At 30.7% G+C, this 16650-nt stretch overlaps 2 protein-coding genes and 1 long non-coding RNA gene across 5 annotated transcripts; 2 read left to right on the top strand and 1 right to left on the bottom strand.

The window, feature by feature from the left end:
- Positions 1-320: 320 nt before the first annotated feature.
- On the bottom strand, positions 321-4862 carry LOC110808495 (proline-rich receptor-like protein kinase PERK3). The gene is made up of 8 exons (XM_088218237.1): positions 3549-4862; positions 3286-3330; positions 3086-3193; positions 2800-2913; positions 2430-2648; positions 2238-2353; positions 1490-1750; positions 321-1396 (listed from the first exon to the last, which is right to left on the bottom strand). Exons 1-8 carry the CDS (start codon positions 4234-4236, stop codon positions 1157-1159), a joined length of 1791 nt encoding a protein of 596 aa, XP_088074363.1. The 5' UTR covers positions 4237-4862; the 3' UTR covers positions 321-1156.
- Positions 4863-9079: 4217 nt separating this feature from the next.
- Positions 9080-12703, top strand: LOC110808514 (ribonuclease 1-like). 2 transcript variants are annotated; one of them, XM_022034025.2, is made up of 4 exons: positions 9080-9426; positions 9829-10030; positions 10196-10436; positions 12320-12703. In XM_022034025.2, the coding sequence occupies exons 1-4, from the start codon at positions 9145-9147 to the stop codon at positions 12363-12365; spliced, it is 771 nt and encodes a 256-aa protein (XP_021889717.2). In that variant the 5' UTR covers positions 9080-9144; the 3' UTR covers positions 12366-12703. The 2 variants fall into 2 exon arrangements, with proteins under 2 accessions (XP_021889717.2, XP_088074350.1); XM_088218224.1 differs by having other exon boundaries at positions 9135-9379; positions 12320-12628.
- A 700-nt stretch (positions 12704-13403) lies between these two features.
- LOC148269157 (uncharacterized) lies at positions 13404-15259 on the top strand. Of its 2 annotated transcripts, XR_015821007.1 has the most exons (4): positions 13404-13901; positions 13975-14087; positions 14186-14349; positions 14472-15259. It is a non-coding gene; the product is annotated as an uncharacterized LOC148269157 (long non-coding RNA). The 2 variants fall into 2 exon arrangements; XR_015821001.1 differs by having other exon boundaries at positions 13975-14349.
- Positions 15260-16650: the final 1391 nt, after the last annotated feature.

Genomic DNA, 16650 nt, shown 5'->3' with positions numbered 1-16650 from the left:
CGTTCAGCTTTTGGCTGGTGATTGAAATTTGAATCGCTTCCGATTCTGGTGGTTTGATAGAAATAATTCCATCATATTAAAATGTGATTTCAGAGAGGTTATTGGTTCTTACCGTAATTATTCCATATTTGGCCATCTCAAGAGGGAGAAAAAAAGTTCTCGTAACTTTCAAAGATCCTGCTCTAATATCATGAAAATTTGTAACTAAATTTTCTGTTTATTCATGATACTTAATTTACAACATCTACATATATAAGAAAAGTTTAAAGAGAGTTTTAATAGAAAACTAAATATAAATCAGTTCTATAAAAACAAAAGATTTTCTAATTATGAAAATCGGTTATTCTTTTGCTTTATAGTAAGATTTTCCTAAAAATACTAATTTATATAAAAATTTGACTTCTATAAGAATTCGGATTCCTATAGAAAACAAACAAGAAATTGCTAGTATAACTTATGCTCTCATGCCAAGTAGGAATACATGTTGATAGCCAAGGATGAGATCTTTGGTCTTTTGCAATCCATCTTAAAATTCCAGTAAATCATTAGCTATACATTTTGTTTTGCCATTTTCTGCGGACCTGTTTATGCTCTTTTTGCATGTCTTTGATCCTATTGATTGATAACGATACAGGGATCTTGATGAGGTGATTTGAAGAGGAAATGCAAATCACTTTATCATCTCTGTGTAACTCTGAAAAATCTAGCATGGTTGTAACCTCTGCTCTGCCAAACACTTTATCCTTTCGATGTACTAGAGCACACAGGATTCTTTTCCTGAATCTTTCCATCAATTAAGCGGCCTTTATATATTTATACCTATATGTATGTTTATATGTGTATAAACGGCTGGTTGTGAATTACAGTACTATGTTGATGGTGAAGTCTTCTGGTTCAATTTACTTGTTTATATTAACTCTCGGCACTTACCCACTTGACTCTTCTATTTATAATAATATGTGATGTATAAGCATTCAGTAGAAGGCAGCCTTCTGTTACAATATGAAGCAAGATTGGAAAACAGAATTTTCTTGCTATTTTGACATTGAATAAAATTAATCGTATGGTGGATAAGTTATTCAACTATGCGAAAAATGTTCTCTATCTAACTAAAAGGTCTTTAACGATTAAGAAAATGAGAAAAAGAAAAACCTTTCTACAGAGTAGAAGAATGATCTGGAGTGGAGTCAGGAGTTGAGGCACTTGCCTTTGTTGATATGTAAAGGACCTTTTCTAACCTTATGACAACTTCCTCCATGGATGGCCGCTGTTGCTGTGTTGCTGTGCATGACAGTGCTAGCTGAAGTGCAAGATCAAAAGCTTCTGGTGGATACTCGCCTGCAAGTTTAGGATCAGCGAATTCCGCTATGCTGCCACCTCTAGTGAGGACTCTAGCCTGGGAAGCACAAATATCAAGCACAAGACTACAAATTGATACTAAAAATTTGAATCCAGAATAACAAAACAGACTATGAATGCTTTTTCTTACCATTTTACTTAATGGCATTGGTTGGCTGGCATCCAAGTTGATGACTTTTTTTCCTGACAGTATCTGCAGCAATACTATTCCAAAGCTGTAGACATCACCTGATGAATTTACTTGGCGGTTGTTTTGGTACTCAGGATCAACATAACCAAAAGTTCCTCTCACTTCTGAGCTCACATACGTCTTCCCCAAGTCAATGACCTTTGACAAACCAAAATCTGAAAGCTTAGCTTCAAAGTTGGGTCCGAGGAGAATATTTGTCGGCTGCAACAACAACAGAACAATCATTTTATCGAAGAAAGAAATAGGAACCAGATAAAACAATTTAATTTTATATATAATGCCTTAAATCCGAGTCTAGCTAGTCTTCAATAGTGTATAACGTGAGCTACTTAAATTCTTTATATTCTTATTAAGTCCAGAAGCACTAAGTTCAAAATCACATCAGTATAGAATCACCAAATTAGCACATGTTCGCACACACTCTGTAAATTCCAAGCAACCATAAAAAAATTTAGATTCAAGTTATTGGTAATATGTGAACTAAATCATTTTATGGAACTCAATTACCATATTCTTTTCTGAGATAGAATTCGGGTATCAAAAATATTAGCTTAACTTTCTGCATCAGGAAGAAAGGTTGGCTTGGTCTATTGAAAGTTGGACAAACATCTATGATTATAGACAGGTAGTACTGATGTATACAAGAGTCGGGGATGAGGGCTCAGGATGGTATGATTTCGAGACAGACCTTGATATCACGGTGGACAATGCAGCCTTGTGAATATGTGTGGAGAAACAAAAGGCCTCTGGAACTACCAACTGCAATCTGAAGCCTCTGGACCCAGGACAGGAACTTATCCCTTCCTGTTTGGAACAACAGTATTGAATTCATTATCCAGAAAGCCTAACAAAGTTAAATGAATGCAGAAATGGAAAATACCAAAAAGCCATCTTGACAGATTTCCATTTGGGCACAGTTCATAGATAAGGAAACAATCTTCTTGGCTGAGACAATATCCCAGCAAAGCAACAAGGTTAGGATGCCTGATGTGTGCTAAGCTTGTAACTTCCCTCACAAATGTCTCTATGTTTCCATCGTTAATTATGTGCTTAACTGCAACATGCTGTTGATTTTGGAGCATGCCTTTATAAACTTTTCCTGATATGATGGGTAAATGGTGAGTCAAAATCATTCAGAGTTGTGAAAGTAGCATACAGTTTTGAGTCTTGGCAGAATGAGTAAGAGCTTAAGTAAGCATAAGGTTGGAGTCAAAATATTATCAAGACACAGAATCAATAGTTATACTCACCAGCCGTTCCTTCGCCAATGAAATTTAGCTCATTTAGAGAGTTTGTGGCAGCAAAAACCTCCTTCATGCTAAACTTTCGACAACCAATCTTGTTTGGTAACAAGTTTCTAGATGCTGCCAAGTGAATCAGCTCATTAGAGACAATACATATATATATATATATATATATAACAAAATCTTCAAAAGAAAGTAAAAATTGTATTGAAAATGAATATTCTAAGAAATTTACTAATCAAATTTACACATCACACGACATGAAAATGGTGTTGATAGAGATGGTACATACTCTCCTCTGGTGGTGAGTTGAATCTGACAAAACGTTTTGACAGGATGCATATAGCAATAAGAACCAGAGAAGCCGCCCCTATTATACAGCCTACTATAATCCACAAACCTGTTTCCATGAAGAACTGTTGCTGGTTAAATAAAAAGGCCACATATATCTGAAAATCTGAATTATTTTGACCAGCAACTGAAGAAACTTACTTGTGCTAATTTTCTTTTTTCTTTTATCTTCTGGTTCTTGATTTTCTGCAAGTGACAAAGAAAATAGATACAGTTTGCTACTTGATTCCTTTTCTCTATGACATTCTCTTCAAAATCGTGTCCAAATTTTTTGAACTAAAGCTATATGTATGAAAGCTTGTAAAGGCAAGGCAGGGGTAGTGTATACATAACGCATGTGCAAGTTAATTAAACTAACAAATTCTACATATCATTTGAAATGTCAATTTCATCATGCTACTCACTGGTATATTTCTTTTCGTGGCTGAGGCATTTGTAAACTTGTTTCGCAGATGATTGATCAGCAATCCTACCACTTGTCAAGGAAACAAGGACTGCAAACTTACAGATATAGCTTTCAACATTCAGAGACTCAGAATCAACGGATACAGACTGTTTTCGATCTATGTCTTCCCAGCTTCTGACACAGGAAACACATGATGGATCCCATTCTCTCCCAGAATTCAAAAGTTCACAGTTTTCCCTTAAGTTTCTAAGATCATCTCCCATCTTGTTTTTAACATCAGAAACTGAGTATCCGGAACATTCACCACCACCCTTGGTCAGCTTCTCAATCCCACAAGAAAAGACATCTTCTTTGAAGGTCTTCATTGAAGCTAAACAACTCATCTGCTCACTTGAATTCAAATATACCAGTCCTGTTTGGTTAGCCCGGATCCCCAAAGCATGGAGGTAATTTTGGAAGACTGTATCACAACAATTTCTTGATAGAAACCCTCCCCAGTCTCCCCCTTCACATCTTGAATCATTTGTAGATGATGGAAACTTAAAACTAAGGCTGCAGCCTTTTGCAGAAGCCTCAGAAACTTTGAATCTGAGACTGATAATCAGGAAGAAGATGTAGAAAATAGGAAGCTTTTCTGTAAACTCAGTCCCAAAGTAGTTTTGAGAATATAGCACATAGTCACCCATACCTAGTCCTTACGAATAAGAAACTAATAATTCCTATGCAGTAGAATTTCAATTGCATCAACCTTGAGATGAGAAGCACTTTTCAATGGAAAAAATCACTAGGGACTTCCCTTACGAGTATTGCTTTTCGTAGTCTCTCAAAGGAAAATTCATAAACTCTTCAGCATTCTGAAACTTTACATGATCATTGGAGATAAATTTTGGCTGGTTGAAAATAGAGATTTCCTAGTGACATGGCGCTTACTTCCATTAGCACTTCTTGAAATCATAGACTGATATATCAGGTACTAGTTAGAACAATCCCAGTTGCCAAACATATATGTATATATATCCATGTTCTTTACAGGCTTCATATTAAAGAAAAAAGAATTGTCTGTTTGTAATGCTCCATTTGTTTTTACAGCAAACTTCATTTGATTGGAAGATACTGTTAGATTTGAGTTGATTAGGTTCAAGAATAATTCCTTGATTCTCTAACATTTCTTAAAATCAATCTCAAATAATTGTAAAACGGTTGTATCCATAGAAGAGAAACAAAACCAGAAATAAAATAAAGAAAGCTTTTGCCGGCCTATATAAAATCAAAGGAGTGAGAGATATGCTGGTGCAGAAAAGAAATGTCACCCTTGGTTAATTCTATGCTTATTTTTATATTTGTTAGGCCGACCTTCTAACATCTCTTTGCGTAGAAAATGCTACAAGCCAGAAAACAAACAGATAAGAGCAATTACAAAGCCAACTGACGGCATTAAAAAGTTTATAAATAGGCAAGTAACTTTCAAATATTAAATAATAAAAAAAACTATATAAGATACAAGTATACATCAAAACCTAAAGAATTAAACTCTTGTAAGTACAAATGGAGTAATGTCTCAAATCCAAGATTTAGGTACGTTTTAGTAGTACATGTTTATGACACAAGTCTCACAAATATATAAACTCGCTGATTAGAAAAAAAAATAAAAATAATAGATTTGATACCAAATAATATTGGTAAGTCATAAAATAATGTTTTTACTTTTTAAAATTTTAAAATTATTTTTTTACACTTAAATATAATTGTAAAATTTTTATTTTAGTGATAAAATATAATATGTAACAAATTAAAGATGTTGAACAATCTTTAACGATCACCCTTAAATTATCATAAAGCAAGTCTCGTTTTCAAAATTCAAAAAAAAAAAAAATTTAGTTTGAGTTCAACAATCTGTAGGTAATTAATATCTCAATAATTGACTATTACATATAAGAAGAAAAATACATATATTTTTCACAACTAACAATAATCGCTGAAAATAATAAATTTGGTATCTGGCGTTAAACACATAAACGCAAATATTCTGCCAACTTTGTTTTTCACAAAAATAGTAAATTCTTTAAAATACTTACACTTTATAAAACTCATTATTAGTTTGTTTATAGAGTTAAATCCTTTATGCACTAACCAATATGATCAATATCATGCTCAAGTAAGGGAACCAAAAACCAAGAGGCTCGATAAGTTTTTAATTTGAACTAGGCATTAATAAAATGTCTCTCTCGCTAGTTGTATTTACTAGCACATTGCACTTCCTAGATATCCAAACAAATAAAAGTAAAGAAAATAAAGGTGGTTAAAATTATGAACATCATCATGCACAATCTCAATTCACTCTACGAGATAAATGTCTTAGGTAAGAAAGAATAAAGATTAGCATAATCGTTCTCCACTCTTAACGTACCAAACTCACATTTAATAGATCATGTGGGGCTATTGATCTAGGGTGGATTTGCTGATATGTGACTTAAAAATACTAGTTCCTTTTCATATAAAAACCATAGAATGAAGAAAAAGAAACAAAATAGTTCAAACCAAAAAATTGAGTTGAGTTAATTCAATCACAACTAATGAATAATGTAAGATAAAAGAGTTGCATTAATATGCCAAATAAAAAGATTTTGACACCTATTTAAATATAATTATAAAAAAAGATATCACAAAAATAAATTAAGCACTATCTTACAGATATTATCATCTTATTGGTATCAATAAATAACTTTTTAAATAAATATCAAACTCATGTATAAAATAATTATCTGACATGAATGAAATACTATTTCTAAAAATATTTTTGTTTTTATATATGTTCTTGTACAATTCAGTGATTATATCATATAAATCAAAATAAATCAACAAAATAAAGCAGATTTTTCGATCAACTCGAAACACTTCTTTCTCAATGATTTAAAATTTGAATATTTAACTCTTTCTCTTTTCGCTTGTCATTCGTCGTTTTGTTTTGTTTTGTTTTTTTTCTTCAAAGAACAATTTGCAAAAGTTATATACAACACTGAGGCTCATAAACTATTTGCTATTCGTGTTAGGTGTTAGTTGTTGCATCCAACATACATTTTTTTTCTACACTTCTCGTTATTAGAAATTAGAACTATACCAACGGATACCATTGGTATTATAATGTCTTGTTCCATAATTATAAAGAGGTTTCAGTATTGAACTTTTTTCCATTGTTACAAGCTGCCGTGCACAAAGGAAAAATGTTTTACAGCCACCAACTACTAATGGGAAAGTCTTGGGTTAATAATCATAAACCTGATTTATACAAATAGTATGCCCATTGGTATCGTTCTGTAGCCCAATTATAAATCCAAAGCACATTTGGACCAGAACCCAACTTAAGCCTTTAGATCTAAGATTTTTTTTTATTTATTTATTATTATGTAATAATATTATTTTGTTGGTTTATTAAAGATTTTGAAATAATATGAAGATTACTAATTATAGAGTTCAAGTTGAATTTTTTTTGGGTATAAATACAGTGATAATTTTATCTTTTAGTAAATAAAAACGTATTTGACATTCTAAATGAACATGTAAACCATATAAATTTATGTATTTTTAGTTATCTTTGGAATTTTCTATAAATAGTTAATTTTTTTAATGATTAAAATTATTTTATGATTTAATTAATAATATAAATATTATATCTAAAATTTCATAATTAGTAGGCATCAGATATTTTTAAGCCATTGGTATTAGTCTACCCTATACAAATGAAAAAGTCATTATCCTTAGGTGAAAATATTTTACCAACGGTTATTTTTTCGTTTGTATTGGTCTAAATATTTATCTTGACGGTTTATACAGTCATTTACATAAATTATGTGAAAATAAATAAATAAATGAGATTTGATATAACTCTCAAAGAGTTGTGTCAATAAATATAATTTATAATAATTATTTTTAATTGTTATTATAAGTTATCATTTTTTTTTATGATATATTTATATATACAATGAGTCCGATAATTACTATAGGTTATTTTTTTTTCTTTTTTTGGTGATACATTCACATAAAAGAATTGAACACTTTTAACATCAAATATAAAATTAGTAGTCAAAATCATAGATGTGTTGGAATGCTGGGTGGCCAATATGGGTCTGCATACAATTTTTATATAAAACTTATTCATTTATGTTTTTATATTAATTAAATTAAAAATTAAATATTAATAATAATATAGTAATACTAAAACATACACGGACATATGACTACCAACCTCTTTTTCTCTTCTCAATCTCTCCAGAGTCCAATGTCAGCTGCTGATCCGGTCCCTTCATCTCGGTTTCTCTCGGATGGCCACTGTCGTTGGGCATGTAGGAGGAGGAGATGATGGTGGTTGGATTTTTAATATTCTGTACTTTTAACAATATTATCTATATTTAATTTATAGTTTAATTAACATAAATATACAAATTAAATTTTATATATATATATATATATATAATTGTTAACTAGTGTGGGAGTTACATGCATACCATGTTGATTAATAATTTAAAATATGATATCCATGTGCCCATATTCTTGTCTACTTAAATATTTGTATAATTATATTAGTTATACCATTATTTATAAGAGCTTATTTGAAAGAATGTTTGAAATACAGATACTATTTCAACAAAGAAATGGTGTAGGGGTTAATTCCAACAATTTCGACTTTTAGAATAAATATTTCTTAAAAATTTAATGTCTGTATTTATTGACGTTAAATATCTATTTAAACAGATTGCTAATAATAATAATTTATTATAAAAAAAAAAAATTAAAAGTGTATGTTTCATTTAAATACAAAAATTATTGTACAAATTAAATGTAAACAGTTTCAAATTGTATTAAAATCTTCTCGAATACTTATCAACTATATTCATAATTATGAATTATATAGTTACATTGACCTAGTCCTTTGTAACTAAATATAAGGTGCTTGTGGAGAGTAAATAAATTAACAGATCTCCCATTAGTTGATTTTATAATCATGTAAAAAAAAAAAAGAAGTGAAATTTAAAATTTAGAAATATTGACGAACTCCATTTTTTTTTTTTTTTATAATTATGGACCTATACTTTTAATGAAGCTTCGTTATCATAGGAAAAAGGAACAATCATTGGTGGATATATAGTAGTAGAGGCGTTGATGAGTTCAACGTTGATTCCATATTATTATATTAAGAAGTAGGATAAGGAAAATGGGTGGATGCTTCTCCTCATACGCGTCATATTAGGGTTTTGGAATCACTAATATTATTATATCAAAGAAAAGATGAGGAATTAAAAGAATTGACTTGAGTTAAAAAGAGAAACAAAAACGTATGAATACACAATAATTATTTTGTATTATATTTACACCCAACAAACCCAAAATTTTTACTCTGAAATTTCTCTATTGGCTCCTCATAATGTAATATCATATACGTTGGTTTGTCAAATTGGCGTGTTTGGCCAATGAAAGTGTTGGCACTAATAAATATTTATAATAACAAAGTTGTGGGGAAACATGGATTGGGAGTCAAAACTTTCAACACGGTACCCCCTACATATATAATATATATGTAATTTACATATATATTTGATATGCTCTATGCGAGTTTGGATGGAAGAAACAAGATGAAAGGTAACCTTTGTTTCCTCTTTATCTTGCTTTGCAGCTGCCAATATTTCTGCTCCTGCGTCGGAGAAGATATTCATACCCATAAGTTAGTTCTTCAGTGGCCCATCTCCTTCTGCAACACCGGAGAATTCCAGTGCAGGAACAATGTTCCGGATGATGATTTCACCATTCATGGTCTTCGTCATTTCAATCATAACGGTAACATCTTGATAAATTGTGGTGGAGCGCCTTTAGGAAGAGATGGGGTAGAAAATCGATATAACCCTTGGTCATTTTTTTATTTTTTATTTGCATTTGAAATTCGTCTGCAGGATTTGATGATTTCAATGTTTAGTTTGCACAAGAATGTCGACATTATAAATAAATTATAAAAAAGTTTTTGAATTTTGGGTCTAATTCCAACTATATGTATGAATTGAAAAAATTATTTAAGTACTTTGAGGAAATTTTTTAAATTTTTTGTTCAATCTAATGATTTATGTGTGTTTTAACAATCATTTTTAACATCTTTACATCTGCAATTACTTTTTTGAACAGGGTTTTAATAATGAAATAAATTATTAGAAACCATCTTGGAGTTTACCTTTTTTTTTTTTTTTTTTTTTTTTTTTTTCAAGTAGTTGGTAATATACATTTATATATTTTAGCTGTCAGACACGACTAGAAGAAAGCTTAAGAGTGCATGGCCCAACTTGAAGAATGGTGGGAGGGACATTGACTTTTGGGGATATCAATGGAGTAAGCATGGCTCCTGCTCTGGTCTTGCCGAGCCAACTCTGTACTTCGAACGAGCACTCCATCTCAAGTCTACCTGTTGCAGCACTCTTTTCAGCCACTTGAAAATGATAGGTAATTTGTTAATTAATTTAATTCGTTAATGTTAGTTTTTCCATCAAAAAATTCTTAATTAAATTATTAGTTTTTGATGCATTATATTAACTTTTATTAAATGAGACATTTAGATTTATTACAATATAATATTATATCGAATTAATTAATTAATGTTCAATCAAGGCTTCACTCCCTCTGCAAGTATCCCACACACAGCAGGCCAAATTATTGACATCATTTCCGAGAAAGTTGGTCAAGTGCCAGGAATTAAGTGCAATACTAATACGAACAATGCCCATCAGCTTCTCGAAATCACATTCTGCTTTGACGCCCGCCGTCATCCTATGAATTGTAGCAGCGATGAAACTTACTGTCCGGTAAAAAACGTATTTTTTCCTTCATCAAAAACTCTTTGGTGGACCAGGTACAATTTCTATTTTCTCCTACTTTAAACACTGTTCATTTACATGTATCATTGATAGTAGAAACATGCAATCATCTTCCTTTTCCAAACATATATAAAATAGATATTTATTTTGTGTATTCAAATTTCTTGATCCCAAATCTACAACAACCTAAAAGGGAAAGAGTAAATGGGTTACTAAAATTTTCAACCTTTCATGAACACTTCCTAATTTTTTTTTTCTATTTAGATTAAGATAAACGAGTTACTTATATATTTGTCTTCACTATTTATTTTGTATAGAAATGTTCAAGTTCTAGTGAAATTTATTTCTATCAATTTATAAAGATTGATATGCACATAAAAGAAAAATCAAGAATGCTTATGATAAATTATGTGTGAGTACGTGTGATGTGACCAATAATATAATATCATGTTATATAACAATTTAAAATAAAAAAGATAGGAAAGCTAGTGTTAACTTTTTTTTGTAGAGATTTAACCATACTACTATACCTAAAAATCCTCTTTATTAAATCAATCACTTGAGTTTTCACTATTTTTTTTTTCAGAATATTACAATGAACTAGTTGGTCAAGGTGTTTAAGAATATTTCTCACCAATTCATTATTAGTGTAGATTTTTTCAAGAGGTTTTAAATCACTAATGAAATTGCTGAATCTAGTAAACATATTCATGATGCATTCATTTTCATGCATTTTGAAAAGTTCATAATTATACACTAGCATGCTTATTTTTTATTCTTCAACTTAGTTCCTTCATTTGTAACTTCCAATTTATCCCAAATTTCTTTAGTTGAGTCAAAAGCATATAATCTATTGTATTCATCTACATAAAGTCTACAATATAAAAGATTCATTGCACTAGCTTTTAATTAGACTAGCCTCTTGTCATTTTCATCCAACTTGTCTTCTAATTTTACTGTAACTTGGGCTCCCAGGAGTCTAGTTGAGAATATGTGATCCATTTATAAGTATTTTCTTAACATTATAATCGGGGGCTTGTATAAATACTCTTGCCAATTCTTCCAATAATAGTAATGATTTCCATTAAACAACGAAAACTTACTAAAAGATTTACTTTTAGTATCAATTGTTAGCCCGAATTCTACGATAACCCAAGAGGACAAGTGAATTGCATTATTAAATTTTTTAAACTTTTAAGAACACTTCCCAATTTTTTTATTTGGATTAGGATAAGGCAAACTATTTTTATATTTGTCTTCACTATTCAATTTGTATAAAAATACTTAACTGATAGTGAAGTTCGTTTATGTCAATTGATAAAGATGATATATATATATATATATATATAGGAGAGAATAACCGAGACTACTATGAATAATTATACGTGTGATGGGAGTACTAATGTAATATCGTGTTATTGTATATAACAATTTAAAATAAAAAGACCAGGGAAGAGAATGCACACTCTTTTAGAGAGATTCGACCATATCATTGTGCCTATATCTTTTTTCTCAAGATAACCCACTTGAGTTTCTATCACTTTCTTTAAAGTATTATAACTAGTTAGCTAATCATGGTGGCTAACTCATCAATTGTTCATATTCCACCGAATACTATTGCTTGTCCATCAAGGTGTAAAACACACCTATTATTCATGGTCTACCAAATACTATAGTTTGTATATCAAACAATATAAATTTAAAAATAAATTTCACATGAATCAAAATTTTTGTTTAAAGATACCCTAAATTTTCCTAAATACTTAATCTTAATTAATCAGCTAACAAGCCACCAACCTCAAAATTTATCCAAAATCCTTTCTCAATTTCTTTATATGTGTTATTGACTTCCATTCATTGCCTTGTCAAAATTAAAAATTGTTTTTAACATTTTATTGGTATTATATTTTATAAACAGGTCCAACTACTGCGATTATAAACCTACATATTGGGGAACCTTGTGATGCAGTTGTACACTTATTGGCAATTGATGGGTTGCTATAAGTTATGGCGGAGTAGTCTAATTTATATACCGAATTACTATCATTTTTAGTTGTCTTTTTAGTACTAAAATCATCAGCATTGATATTTTGTTGTGGGATTGTTCTTCTACACTAGATTTTACATACATAATGTGTTGGCTTGTTAAGCTTATGTTGAAAGTGTTCCTCCATGAGGTCACAATGACTTTTTACTTATATGACTAAACTTTCAATAGTTCTTGAAATGTTCTTTGATTTTAAAATTGTTAAAAATTAAAAAAGTTGATTAAGTGAATAAAATAATTAAAAACAATTTTTATGAATTAATTGAGTATAACTCATATTTAAACGAAGTTGAGTTGAATAAATTGGGTTTCACTATTTTAATAAATTTGGCCTTATTCTAACATAAACGTACTTTTAATTAAATATTTTCTTTAAATTATGGATTCACAAAATGCGGATACATGTTAACAAAGTTTTTTTAAGTAAATCCTAGCCACTCATTACCTCAATTATAGAGGTCTTCTATCAACATCTAATAAAATTTCTTACCTCTTTGACAGAAAGGATTGTTGGAAAGCTTGTAGAGTAAGAGCAATAACATGCTTTATTTATTTTTTAAAATCTTTCTCCCAAGCTACTAAGAAAAGCATGCCTCCTCCTTATCAAAGGATTATGCAAAGGACAAGGTTTGAGATTTAAACACAATTTATAAAGTTTTCTAGTTAAACGATTAACTTGAGTTGGATAGTATTAATTCGTATAGATTATTATACAACATAACATTTGCAACGAAGTGTTTGATCTCATTAAATATTGAATAACAGATACCATGATGTATACGTAGGTTGTAATATCCAACTCCTAAAGTAAATAAAAAAAAGTAAATAAATCAATAAAATTAGAAGTAGGATTTAAATGAAAAGAATTTTTAAAATTTTGGAAATTTTATTTAATTTCAAGGGTCTGGATGAAAACAAGTAAGAAGAAAATGGGGGTAAAAGTATAAATAAATGGAAGCCGAAGGGGGCAAAAGAAAACAAAGAATGGACAGTCCTGATCAAACCGTCTGAGAAGATCAAATAGTTGAGATTTTATGGAAAAGCAAATAGCCTAGATCGAGCTTGTGAGATCCAACGGCTGGAGGAGACGAGTATAAAAAGAAAAAAGATTAGAGTTTTCTTCATTTGGGTGAGTAGCCAAAAGAGAGAGGAGGAGAGAAAAGTGAGCCGATCGGGTGAGAGAGAAAAGAGGAGATTTGTTGAGCGGGGGAGTCGAGCGGAAGAGAGAAAGAGGGGAAGGAAAGAGGGAGGCTGGAGCAGAAGAAGGGAGAGGAGGAAAAAAAGTAGCCGAGCGGGAGAGTAAAGTGGGAGCCGAGAATGGCCGCCCCAAGGGAAAAAAAGGAAAGAGGAGAGAGGCGGAAGTGAGAGAGTGGTGGAAGCCGAAGCCGAAAGGAAGAAGAAGGAAGGGAATCGGGCTGAGACATCATATGACGACAGAGACCGAAGCAAAAAGGTAAAACCCGTCCATTTTTCATATTTCTTCCCTTATTTTCTTTCAATCCTTCTTATTTATTTTCATTAACCAGTTTTTAGGTGTGAAAATCTCCACCTAAGTCTCAAACGAGCAAGGAAGCCGCGGGGGGGCTGAGAGAAAATCAACCAGAGTTGAATCGAGGCCAAATCGCACAATGCCAGGAAGGTAAACTCTTTTTTCTGTTCTTTTGGTTCGCTATTGAGAAATGGGGGAGTGGTGGTCGGCTGGCCGCGCGAGCTCAGTCGGATCATCCACCTGCGCAGGAACTAAGGAGCCTCCCTTGGGTGTGGGAAATTGACCCACCAGTGGAAGCTGAGGGGCCTTCCTTGGGAATGAAAACTCGATTCACCCACTCGGGAAGTCGAAAAGTCTTCTTCGAGTGCGAAAATCTGATTCACCACCCCGAAAATCGAAGAGTCTTCTTCGGGTACGAGACCTAATATTTTCGGGCATTTCGTTGGGTTGTCATTGAAACCCATAATTACGATTGAAATTAGCTTCTATTTATTGTTTAAGTGACAATAATTAATTTGTGTCATGTGTGTACAGAACATTATGACGTTTAGGTGGATTCGGAAAGATTGTTGCGTAAAGAAGTTGTAAGTATTTCTGATTCTGAACCTAGATTAGGATTTTAGAATTTGCACGTATTTTATTAATTTTATGTGTATTTTAAAATTTAAATGGATACTGAGCCAATTTTTTATGAGGTACAGAACCTGAACCTATGACAAATGAACTTAAGCTATTGGAAATTATGAGGAGATGGAACCAGAAAACAAACTCAAGGGCTCAGGAATACTTAAACTATGATAATAAATAAATTTAAACTTAAAAGAAATTACTAATTAAGCAGAAGGTTGAAAAAAAATAATGTAAAAAAATAAATAAAAATAGAAAAGAATAATTGTGGTTGTGAAACGATCAATTTAAATAAAAATTAAGAGGAAATTAGAATAAGAGAAAAGTAAATAAGAATTTGGAAATAAGATGATGTGGATGAATAGAGTATAGACCTTAAATACCTTTTCGTTTAGTCTGAATCAAGGAGATGAGTGTGTATGTGTAGCTGGAGTTCAGCGGACATAGTGAACCTGCACATAGATAGAGTTTGAAACCTAATCCAGATGTGGATAGGTGTTTGTGAGTGTGGGTCACCTAGCAAATATATTGTGAAATTTCGTATGTGTGTGTTATCCATGTGATGTGGGGATTCATTTCACATCTTTTCGATGACAATATAAACGACATCGCGCGATTAAACTTTAGAAATGACATTTCGAGTGTATATGTGATCTTTTGTATGTATGTGGTTATATTTTGATAATATAATTGATATTCGAGCGTACATGTATTCTTTCGAGAGTATGTGGATATAATTTGATGATTGTAAATGATATTCAAGTAAAATTTTGAAATCTAATTAGAAACATGTGAAAATGATGAAAATAATAAATGAATTTTGTTTTGAAACATTATTATTGCATTTGTCTCATATTATATATTTTGCATAAAATATTATCTGAGTTCAAAGAACAGAAATATTTATTAAGTTGGTGAAACTCATTAAATTTCAACTTAATAGTTTTTAGATGAGAAAGAAGAGTCAGAACCGCTGACGGATAAATAGAACCTGCGAAAGAGTTCATGTTCATGTACATTTGTTCATATTCTAAAAATTTTCATTTTATTTTATTAAACTCTAAATTTTAACTTCATGTTCTGTATATATAGGTACTGTAAATATCACATAAATGTTAAGTTGTATGATAAATTTTTAAACTATACATATGTATATTTTGTGAGCTCATTGCATGAAAATGATATGAGTAAAAATTACGCCTCATTTTGAGATTGGGATGTTACATAAGTAACTATTAGAAGAATAAATTCATTAGATTTAGTCAAACAAATAGATTTTTTTTGTAATTTCACTTAGCGTCAAGCAAGGATGTATGCAGAATAATAATATAGGATACTGAAATACCATGATGACATTCGTGAAGTAAATTGCACTATGACACTTAAAAGTTACAATTGCTTCAACATGTCTTGACTAAACTAATAATTTGGTATAACTCAAATTTGCGAAGTAACGAGTAGTGGTTAAGGATCCATCACTTTCAATATGGGAGAGATAATATTTTATGATTATTGATTATGAATAGTTTTAGAAACCAACTGCCATAGTAAATAAAGAGGAAGGAGTTTCTCTTAACACAATTACTTAAATGTCACTAGGTCATAGTGATTAATGAAAAAAGTTTAGCATTATCTATATTCTAAATATTTTCGAGATATATTAAATTGAAAAGTACGTGTGTGTGTTTGTGTGTGTATATATATATATATATATATATATAAGATTTGTTAAGGGGGGGCGGAGATGTTTTTTCCTCTTAAGAAATTATTTTAATATCTTCTAAAAGTTGTTATATATTGCAACATATTAATTATAATATGTGTTTTTATTATAATTAATAAATAGAGTTTATTTTAGTTATGCTTTCAATCACTATGATTCATCACTATATCGAGTAGTAAAAAATAATTAATTAATTATATATATTTTGATTATCTTATAATTTATACAATTGAATTAACTTTATTTAATAATTATAAAACATTTTACAAGAAATTGAATAAAATTATTTGAGTGGAAAGTAACTTGTAACAACCAACATTATTTATTTACTTACTAATTTGTTTATTTAATAGCTGAAACACC

Source organism: Carica papaya, chromosome 1 (genome assembly GCF_054855325.1).
Source record: "Carica papaya isolate Zhongbai chromosome 1, ASM5485532v1, whole genome shotgun sequence".
Taxonomy (NCBI): domain Eukaryota; kingdom Viridiplantae; phylum Streptophyta; class Magnoliopsida; order Brassicales; family Caricaceae; genus Carica; species Carica papaya.
The sequence above is the reverse complement of the archived record's forward strand: the minus strand, read 5'-3'. Positions and strand labels throughout refer to the sequence as shown.

What these genes read in the sequence shown, in the direction of transcription:
- LOC110808495 (XM_088218237.1), bottom strand. Translation starts at nt 4,236, where the DNA reads ATGGGTGACTATGTGCTATATTCTCAAAACTACTTTGGGACTGAGTTT. An exon ending in AAAAAAGAAAATTAGCACAA is followed by an intron (nt 3,194 to 3,285) that starts GTAAGTTTCTTC and finishes TCATGGAAACAG; the next exon opens with GTTTGTGGATTATAGTAGGC. An exon ending in CAACTCACCACCAGAGGAGA is followed by an intron (nt 2,914 to 3,085) that starts GTATGTACCATC and finishes TTCACTTGGCAG; the next exon opens with CATCTAGAAACTTGTTACCA.
- LOC110808514 (XM_022034025.2), top strand. Translation starts at nt 9,145, where the DNA reads ATGCTCTATGCGAGTTTGGATGGAAGAAACAAGATGAAAGGTAACCTT. An exon ending in CGCCTTTAGGAAGAGATGGG is followed by an intron (nt 9,427 to 9,828) that starts GTAGAAAATCGA and finishes TATATATTTTAG; the next exon opens with CTGTCAGACACGACTAGAAG. An exon ending in CAGCCACTTGAAAATGATAG is followed by an intron (nt 10,031 to 10,195) that starts GTAATTTGTTAA and finishes TGTTCAATCAAG; the next exon opens with GCTTCACTCCCTCTGCAAGT.